This window comes from Pristiophorus japonicus, chromosome 8 (assembly GCF_044704955.1).
Source record: "Pristiophorus japonicus isolate sPriJap1 chromosome 8, sPriJap1.hap1, whole genome shotgun sequence".
NCBI classification, from domain to species: domain Eukaryota; kingdom Metazoa; phylum Chordata; class Chondrichthyes; family Pristiophoridae; genus Pristiophorus; species Pristiophorus japonicus.
Window position 1 is genome coordinate 26,183,620 of NC_091984.1, and position 10,777 is coordinate 26,194,396.

Consider the following 10,777-nt stretch of genomic DNA (forward strand, 5'->3'; position numbering starts at 1 on the left):
AGGGAGTAGTTGAGGTGAATACCATAGATGCATTTAAGGGGAAGCTAGATAAACACATGAGGGAGAAAGGAATAGAAGGATATTTTGATGGGGCGAGAGGAGGTTTGTGTGGAGGATGATCACTGGCATGGACCTGTTGGGCCGAATGGCCTGTTTCTGTGATGGTACTTACCATGTAATAAAAATTACATATAAGTCTTAACAGGGTCAAAGTTAATGTACTAAAACTAAAATTGGTAGTGACATTTCAAATCTGAAAGTTTGTTGAAGTTTCCAATTGCACTTAATGCCAATTTATGGCGTACATTAAAGAGAAATATTTTTGTTCTTATTGTAGGTGTAGTAATGCAAATATATCTTTCAGAATTGTATGGTATGAAATATGTATTTGCAATTTTATCCTTTTGTCATTTTAGATCCAAAAGGAGGGACAGTAGATTTAGAAAAAACAGGCCCTGCTTCAGAACGGAATGATTCATCAAAGCAGGCTAAACCAGTGAAAACAGCTACTTCTGCAGTGAAGACAAACTTAAAGAGAATGGTGCAAACTGGCACCACAAGTCCAAGGACACCTATTAATTCAAATAAGGTTGCACTGAAAGAGAAAAGTGCATCTCTGCCCAATGTGAGAAAACCATCAACTAAATTGGTTACAGCCGCAAACCGAACCAGCTCCGGCTTGAAAAGATCTGTCTCTAGTTGTCACGACAAGGAAACTCCAGAATCTCCACGGCGTGATGTGAAAGGTGCAGCACAGATAAAAAGTAAATCTGGTGTTGAAAATGATCAGATGGGAACAAAGAATTTGTCAGACCATACCCAGAATCCAGAAATACCACCAACTGCTCCACCAAGAGATAGTAAGCTGGTGGAAGGAGAGCAGATTTTGACGTGTGTACTTTCACAACAAATCTTGAACTCCAGTGCTCGATCTAACCTTGTTGAAAAGGAAAATGATTATACATTCGAACAAATTCACACAACTTCAGTTGCAATCAATGTGGCTGATTCTGAAGGCCGTACAACACGGAAGCTATCTGAAGACATTGGGCAATCGCATGTAAAGTCAAATCTGTGTATAGTTCAAGATCAGTCTTCAGCAGTTGCAAATAAGAAATCCCCAAATGATGCTGTTGATCTTGCTTCTGAACCAAACCAACGAATTCTTAGTGAATGTGAGAAAACACAAGGCTATCTTCAAAAAGGAAGTACTTGTGCTACAAAAATTAAATCTGGCCATCTTTTTACAGATGGTATACATGAAGCCCCATCTCTTGTAAACAAAGATGTATTTGAACCAAATGATGCACCAATGCCTGCTTATTCATTTGACCAAACCAGTGGTGCTGCAAAATGTAGCTCAAATCAAGGTGAAGAACAAGTTCTGTCAGACTTGCCTAAAGAAATAGATAGGCCAGGGATCCCTGAAAGTCATGAGGATTCAGGAACTCTGCTAGTGGAATCTTGGAACTTGGGTACACAAGTCTATCCTGTTTCAGATGTATCTTTCCCAAAACAAAGTCCAGACACGGACACTGGAAGTGCAACAACATCATCTGATGATATAAAACCTAATTCGGAGGACTATGACGCTGGAGGTTCCCAAGATGATGATGGATCAAATGAAAGAGGCATTTCCAAATGCAGTACAGTTGTATGTCATGACTTTCTTGGGAGAAGTAGCAGTGACACAAGCACACCAGAAGAACTTAAGGAATATGACAGTGGATTAAGAGTAGAAGTAAAAGTGAAAGGTAAAGAGCCTCATGATCAGGAAAGAGGTGCTAGTACAAGAGAATCAGCAAGTAGTCACACTTTCAAAAGCTCTCATCAAGGAAATAAAACAATCGAAAGAGGAGGTGATGAAGGCATCATGCCTGTTGGTGATAAATTAAATGTTGCCTCAGACCTCTTTTCTTCGTGTGAAGTGACTGAAGAAGATAAGTCAGAAATTGAGAACGCAGAGGAAATCTTCCCTCCCCCTGTTCCTGTTCCTCCTCCACCTCCCCCTCCTGAGCAGGGGGGCATTTACCACTTTCAGGGTATTGACAACCTGGCTTTTGAAGATGTTACTGAAAACGAAACGGAGGTCACAAACTTTTCATCGGCTGCAAATTTCAAGCGTTCTATTCTGCTGTCTGTGGATGAATGTGAGGAGTTAGGTTCTGATGAGGGAGAAGCTGGAACTCCTCCCTGTTCTTTGGATTCTCTTACTCCCTCTGATGTATTTGATGGTGTTTCCAATGAGGGTGGTCACCAACATCAAGGTAGAACTTATTATTCGCGATATTCACTGGAAATTGAAGATGATTTTTTGGACTATGACCAGGAGAAGGGCAAAAAGCAATATAATATTTCCAGTCCTTCACTTTCTACAGATGGAACTAATGTAGCTAATGATTCACTGCAGCAGGTTTTTTCAACAGAAGTAGAGCAGGCAGAAGAATTCAGTATTGCACCTGTTGCTCACCATCTTTTTGCTAAATCACTTGAAGGAGAAAATAAGCTTTTAGAAAAAGACTGGATGGCAGCAAGCATGCTGGAGAACCAGTATGAGGATAGCATGTTGCCTGAAGAAAATAACATCCAGCCCGGTTTTGGTGGTGGTGGTAGTGGCGACGGTGGTGATGGTAGACCTCAGGAAAGACCCTGTCATTTGCAGCTCTGCCAAAAGGGGCCGCCTTCCAGTATACACAGCGACAGCTTTGCAACGGATGACCTTGATACAAGTGAGCATTTAGCTAACATGGGAAAAGGCCAAGTGCAGGGGTACTACTCAACATCCAGTGAGCAAACTAATAATACTTTGCCAACAGGTAATGTATATTGTAATTAACCTTTGATACCAACAGAAAGCACTTGGTCTGAAGACAGCACTTCAGCTTCTGTGCCAATTGCACAAATGTTGGAGAATAAAAGTAAGACAACATCAATTTAGTTTGTCGAACTATGGAAATTTTAAGTTGAAGTAGTAATGTCGGGGGGGGGGTTGGGGAGGGGGGTGGTTTCAAGGTACAAAAGGTGGGAATATATCTTGTATTGTTAAATGTGAACATTGTACATTTTTTCCAGTAATTGTTAGCATGAATACTAGGAGAGTTTAGTTATTTCATATCCAATTACAATGACTTGTTGAAAGAAAAAAAAATCTGCACTCCAGAATTTTCTGGCCATTTTCTATATATAACATTATAGATCATTTAACCAAACCCATGTATTTGAGATAGATATATATATATAATATTTAATGCGTTAAACCAGACGCTGGTAAGTGGACCTTCCTGGAGGTCTATTGCACGTTGAATCCATGGAGATAGGCATGCAAGATCAAACCAACGCAATCCTTCAACTAGATGGAATGCCAAAGTATTTAGATTTAGAGGGCTAGTTGCAAAGACTGATTTGCAGACAAGTGTTTTTTTTCACATTTGTTAAACAAATTAAAATGGTGTGGTCTCCAGACATGTGGGGAACTGTTACTGTGCCCATCGATGAGCGAATCTACACTACATTTGCACTGAAATGTTAATAGTAGCACTTGTATACTGTTCTGTAAATCAAAATTAATTCGATTTGAGGCAACTGTCCAGCATAATGTATTGTGGATACCGTACTTGTTTTGTCCCGGATGTAATTAAAATTATTTGTGCTTGTATCCCTAATATGTTAAATTATGCCAAATGTATTTAAATGATTGTCTAATTGATGACTCTCTGGTTTACTTAGCAATGACAATTAAGGTTCTTACTGGGGTTTTTTGCTTGATGAATGGTTGATCTTTTAACTCGTTTACTAACCTAATAAACTGCATCGGATTTTCCTGACCTTTTTATTTTTTTAAATTTGTTATATTAGAAAGTGTAACTGTATACAGAGCATCAAATCAGACTAAACCAATACACAGAACATTAACAGGCGGTCTGCAGCACCTCAATTAAAAATAATGAAAATTAAGGCTTAATTGACTGCTAAATTAGCAAATTACATTTTGATCAATTAGTAGTAGCTGAATCATGAGGGCAATATTATCCATGACCAGTAGACTGTCCGCAAGGATTACTTGTAGTAAGGTTACAGCATTATCCATAAACTACACCATGTCCTATTACTTTCCCTTTTTACTGGAATCAAAGGCTCCCAAATTATCCTAGGGCAACAGAATGGATTTGTTAATTCTCTGCTGTTTTAGAAGAGGCATTATCCATCAATTTTAAACTAGTGAGTACCTTTTTTAAAATGAGAAGAAATTTCAGAAGAATGCATTGAGCATTCACATGATCTTCCAGCAATATTTCAGTGCCCAAGTGTTTCTGGATTAACTAATCAAATTACATTTAATAGTTTTACTTTGATCATTCTCATTTTTTTTGCTATGTATACTTGTTAATTTCATGCTTGTTAGCCTATATTAATTTCTATCCTGACACTGCTCTTAAGTCTGGCAGAAACTGCTTTGAAATACATTTAAGTTATCATTGCAATCAGTCTTTTAAAGTTAATCAAATACGCCAAGGTAGTCTGCAGCAGCCCCAATTGAAATACTTACTTGTATCAGAATGTTTACAAATGTTTAGTATTATGAATTGTTTCAGGAGACTTAGCTGATTCCGACAGTTCACAAAGCTACGCATATGACCGTCGCCCTTCAAAAACCCTTTCTCCCATATACGAGATGGAACTAACGGAAGATATGGAACGGAGCTCCGAAGTAGAAGTGAGCCGTGTGCATCAGGAAGAAAATGAATACTTTGCAAAAAGAGACTGGATACTTCTGAAGCAGCTACTTGGAGATCAGGATCCCAATTATGGGGTTGTTAACTGTCTGCCTGAAGATGTCAACCTAGCACAGTATCTTATCAACCAAACACTTCTCCTTTCCAGAGATGCTTCTAAGACTCCAGGTAAAATTGCAGTTGAAAAAGAGGCACTGTGTAAATGGACTGAACTGCTGTCTCCTTTGGAGGACTCCACAGCTAGCATCACAGTGGCTAGTTTTTCCCCAGAAGAATCGGTGTCTCCGCAGGGGGAATGGACAATTGTAGAGCTGGAAACTCATCACTAGCATAACCTCTAAATGGTGTACATAGGGGTGTAAATATGAACTGGATTCTTTTGTCACGAGATCCTGCCTTTTTCTGTAGCTTAACCAGGTCTTACTGAGTCACTGTTATATAATAAACTTATATACTTAGCTTTTTGTTATAAATTGCCATTTGGGGTCCTTTTGTAAAGGGTTTTTTGAATAATAGGATAACCATTAGGTATATGTGTCAACATTTGCTTTATATCTTGAAATGTGGGACTCAGGTTGCCCATTATAGAAAAACCTTGTCAATTATTGGTTTATATGCCTAAAACTTGAAAGTAAACAAACTTTTTATAATGTAAAATGTTAGTGAACTAATCATTTAATTAAACTTTCCAGAACTTCTTGCCTTAATGTTTTTTTTAACTTCTAAAATTAGGCAGTGATGGAAGTAAATTAAAAATCCCAAGATGTTGGCATTTTCTTACAACCGTTTTTGTAAAAGATCTTGTTTTGGAATCCAAGGCAGCTATGGTGATTTTTACTGTTTTTTTTTAACCTTGAGATTTTAAAATACAGATATTGATGTCTATGGGATCAGGATCTGAACTAATTTATTTAATTCTCAAAATAAGCTATAGGATACTTGGCAGCTTTCTGCTGGCTGTAAAATGTGAATTTTTTTAGTGCAATGTGGGAATTTTCTTTTCATTTATATCTGCTGTGATAGTAATTTTGATATATTGAACTGAATCAACATGATACATGAAGCACATCCCAGAAAAATTAACTTCAGGAAAAATCTCTGGTTTTCACTTGTGGAAAAACTTTATTTGAGACACCTTTCTTTAAACAGTTATTTTACAGTTTGTAAATTCAGAGAGCTGATCATAATATGTAACCGTATCCTTTTTTGACCAAAGTACCAAACTTAATCTTAAAATCCATTTGAAGAAACTGGAAGGAATTTTTAGAAGATTGCCCTTTCAACTGGGGCATAACTTTAAATCCAATTTAGACAGGTGCTATTAAAATCGCCTTTCCTCTGGCTGTGCAGAATCCACCCTAGTTTGATTTAGAAACCTCTGGTCTCGTGCAAAGGTCACTTGGGGATGTTCTTTGAAATCCTATGGTTCGGTCACGTGATCAGACCAATGTGGGATAGGTTGACCTGTAAAGTTATATGACCTGCAAGTGCTTGATGTCCATGTGTGCCATTGAAGAAAATGTTCCCATTTTTCCTGTACTAATCGTCCCTGATTTTGAAAAAGACAAAGTTCTCCCAGCTGCATACCAATGCATACAAACTGTTAGTTCAGAGATCCAGCTTTTTGAACTGCAAAAGGTAGGTTGCTATTTAGATTTAAATGTGTGAGTGAATGAGTAATTGGAGGACGGTAGCAATGTGAATTAATCAATTAAAATCTATTAATTGAGCATTAAAACTGGTCTTGATCCTTTTTTACTAAATATCACATTTTAACAATGGGGGAAAAAAATGCCGAGTACCCTTGCTAATACTATGCTGTTGCAAAAGAAATCATGTCCTGCACTAAAAACGAAGTTTATGTTGAAGGTATGTATTTTAACCTGAGTGGGTGCCTGTGGTTCAAAAGCTGCTTAACCAATCATAATGAAATGCATCGCCTTCATAGTTTGACTGCAAATATTTTTGTGTTCTACATATTGAAAGTATGGCGGAAGTTCTTCTAATTATAGATCTCTGGCATTTCAAATCCGTATTGAAAATTTGTATTTAATTTTAAAAATGATCATCCCTATTCCCTTTTGTGTTACCGTACAGCATATAATTCCCAGGGTGAGGGGTACAGATATAGTTTAAATATTGACAGAAGCCTTGAATCAGTTAAGAAATGAGTGTTTCCCCCATTTACCCTCCCAATGGGAAAATGGTGCTCAGTGTCTCTTCCGAACAGCGTTCCCCTCCACACCCCACCAGAAGGGTGGAAAATCATCGCAGAGAACCTGCAATGTACTATCTGCGGTATTCACACTCCTGTAAATTGGCTTGGGACGATTTACTAAGTTAAAGGTGCAATATAAATGCATGTTTTTGTTGTATCCATATTAAAGCAACACTGGATCCTGGTTACTGTGGAATATGCCTGGTAATAAGCTAAATGTGCTGCAAGGAACTTTTCAGAAGAAATACAAATTCTGAAGTAGAAACTTAATGGTGTGTTTTCGGAGTTGTGAATTGTAGTCTTGCCAAAGGTATGGGACTTGATTTTTTTTTTTTCCAGCACAGTAATAGGATAGTAATAGAGAACAATATTGCCATAGGCTGACTAAGGCTGGGAACTCAACATCCAAGGGTATTGAGCATTTAGGAAGGATAGACAGAAAGGAAAAGGAGGTGGGGTGGCGTTGCTGGTTAAAGAGGAAAGACATTAGCTTGGATGATGTGGAATTGGTATGCGTGGAGCTACGGAATACCAAAGGGCAGAAAACGCTAGTGGGAGTTGTGTACAGACCTCCAAACAGTAGTAGTGATGTTGGGGAGGGCATCAAACAGGAAATTAGGGGTGCATGCAATAAAGGTGCAGCAGTTATCATGGGTGACTTCAATAGGCATATAGATTGGGCTAACCAAACTGGAAACAATATGGTGGAGGATTTCCTGGAGTGCATAAGGGATGGTTTTCTAGACCAATATGTCAAGGAACCAACTAGGAGGGGGGAAGGCCATCTTAGACTGGGTGTTGTGTAATGAGAGAGGATTAATTAGCAATCTCGTTGTGCAAGGCCCCTTGGGGAAGAGTGAGCATAATATGGTGGAATTCTACTTTAGGATGGAGAATGAAACAGTTCATTCAGAGACCATGGTCCAGAACTTAAAGAAGGGCAACTTTGAAGGTATGAGGCGTGAATTGGCTAGGTTAGATTGGCGAATGATATTTGAGGGGTTGACAGTGGATGGGCAATGGCAGACATTTAGAAACTGCATGGATGAACTACAACAATTGTACATCTCTGTCTGGTGTAAAAATAAAAAAGGGAAGGTGGCTCAACCGTGGCTATCAAGGGAAATCAGGGATAGTATTAAAGCCAAGGAAGCGGCATACAAATTGGCCAGAGATAGCAGCGAACACGGGGACTGGGAGAAATTTAGAACTCAGCAGAGGAGGACAAAGGGTTTGATTAGGGCAGGGAAAATGGAGTGCGAGAAGAAGCTTGCAGGGAACATTAAGACGGACTCCAAAAGCTTCTATAGATATGTAAAGAGAAAAAGGTTAGTAAAGACAAATGTAGGTCCCCTGCAGTCAGAATCAGGGGAAGTCATAACTGGGAACAAAGAAATGGCAGACCAATTGAACAAGTACTTTGGAACGGTATTCACTAAGGAGGACACAAACAACCTTCCGGATATAAAAGGGGTCAGAGGGTCTAGTAAGAAGGAGGAACTGAGGGAAATCCTTATTAGTCGGGAAATTGATGGGATTGAAGGCCGATAAATCCCCAGGGCCTGATGGTCTGCATCCGAGAGTACTTAAGGAGGTGGCCTTGGAAATAGCGGATGCATTGACAGTCATTTTCCAACATTCCATAGACTCTGGATCAGTTCCTATGGAGTGGAGGGTAGCTAATGTAACCCCGCTTTTTAAAAAAGGAGAGAGAAAACTGAATTATAGACCGGTCAGCCTGACGTCGGTAGTTGGTAAAATGATGGAATCAATTAAGGATGTCATAGCAGCGCATTTGGAAAGAGGTGACTTGATGGGTTCAAGTCAGCATGGATTTGTGAAAGGGAAATCATGCTTGACAAATCTTCTGGAATTTTGAGGATGTTTCCAGTAGAGTGGACAAGGGGGAACCAGTTGATGTGGTGTATTTGGACTTTCAGAAGGCTTTCGACAAGGTCCCACACAAGAGGTTAATGTGCAAAGTTAAAGCACATGGGATTGGGGGTAGTGTGCTGACGTGGATTGAGAAGTGGTTGGCAGACAGGAAGCAAAGAGTAGGAGTAAATGGGTACTTTTCAGAATTGCAGGCAGTGACTAGTGGGGTACCGCAAGGTTCTGTGCTGGGGCCCCAGCTGTTTACATTGTACATTAATGATTTATTAGACGAGGGGATTAAATGTTGTATCTCCAAATTTGCGGATGACACGAAGTTGGGTGACAGTGTGAGCTGCGAGGAGGATGCTGAGAGGCTGAAGAGTGACTTGGATAGGTTAGGTGAGTGGGCAAATGCATGGCAGATGAAGTATAATGTGGATAAATGTGAGGTTATCCACTTTGGTGGTAAAAACAGAGACAGACTATTATCTGAATGGTGACAGATTAGGAAAAGGGGAGGTGCAACAAGACCTGGGTGTCATGGTACATCAGTCATTGAAGGTTGGTATGCAGGTACAGCAGGTGGTTAAGAAAGCAAATGGCATGTTGGCCTTCATAGCGAGGGGATTTGAGTACAGGGGCAGGGAGGTGTTACTACAGTTGTACAGGGCCTTGGTGAGGCCACACCTGGAGTATTGTGTACAGTTTTGGTCTAACTTGAGGAAGGACATTCTTGCTATTGAAGGAGTGCAGCGAAAGTTCACCAGACTGATTCGCTGGATGGCGGGACTGACATATCAAGAAAGACTGGATCAACTGGGCTTGTATTCCCTGGAGTTCAGAAGAATAAGAGGGGATCTCATAGAAACGTTTAAAATTCTGACGGGTTTAGACAGGTTAGATGGAGGAAGAATGTTCCCAATGTTGGGGAAGTCCAGAACCAGGGGTCACAGTCTAAGGATAAGGGGAAAGCCATTTAGGACCGAGATGAGGATAAACTTCTTCACCCAGAGAGTGGTGAACCTGTGGAATTCTCTACCACAGAAAGTAGTTGAAGCCAATTCACCTAAATATATTCAAAAAGGAGTTAGATGAGGTCCTTACTACTAGGGGGATCAAGGGGTATGGCGAGAAAGCAGGAATGGGGTACTGAAGTTGCATGTTCAGCCATGAACTCATTGAATGGTGGTGCAGGCTCGAAGGGCTGAATGGCCTACTCCTGCACATATTTTCTATGATTCTATACTCTCGAACAGAACTATCCACTTTAGATGGTTTCCCTCAGGAAAAAAACTCCTCCTGAAGGAACTAGAATTCTCTGCTATAAAAGGAGGTACTCAAAGAACAGATGTTAAATTTTTAAAAACTGGTGATGTTTCAGTGGGTTCAAAGCCGATCTCTTATACAGTTCATAAATACAAACCCTGAATCATGTGTATAGCATAAGTGTTGGTTTCCAATTATTCCACCTAGTAAATGAAAGGTCTGGATCTTTGATAAATTTCTTCAAACATGTTTTTCGGAAAAGAGTCTGTAAAGGTTACAGCTGGAAATGTAGATGTGTCTCCACTTTTTATGCAGTCTTTAATGTAAAGGTTTTGTAACTTTATTTGTAATGTTCATAAATACTCATTCCAAACTTTGTCACTTGGGGGAAAAAAAAGCTTCTATATTTTTGTGATGTGTTCATTTTGCATAGAACAATTCTCTAAATACACAATGATTTCCCATAATGTTGCACACTGGCTCCAGGGTGACCAAGGCTGGGAACTCACCATCCAGGGGTATTCAACATTCAGGAAGGATGGGCAGAAAGGAAAAGGAGGTGGGGTAGCGTTGCTGGTTAAAGATGAAATTAACGCAATAGTAAGAAAGGACATTAGCTTGGATGATGTGGAATCTGTATAGGTAGAGCTGCGGAATACCAAAGGGCAGAAAACGCTAGTGGGAG

General features: G+C 39.6%; 1 protein-coding gene across 4 annotated transcripts in view; it reads left to right on the forward strand.

Moving 5' to 3' along the window:
- btbd8 (BTB domain containing 8) overlaps positions 1-5,365 on the forward strand; it is a 94,583-nt gene extending 89,218 nt beyond the window's left edge. For 3 of the 4 annotated variants that reach the window (XM_070886597.1, XM_070886595.1, XM_070886598.1), the window contains exons 18-19: positions 417-2,816; positions 4,593-5,365. In XM_070886597.1, coding sequence (XP_070742698.1) covers positions 417-2,816; positions 4,593-5,062 — 2,870 coding nt within the window. In that variant the 3' untranslated portion in view covers positions 5,063-5,365. The remainder of the gene's footprint in view (positions 1-416; positions 2,817-4,592) is intronic. The other variant, XM_070886599.1, reaches the window with a different exon arrangement.
- Positions 5,366-10,777: the final 5,412 nt, after the last annotated feature.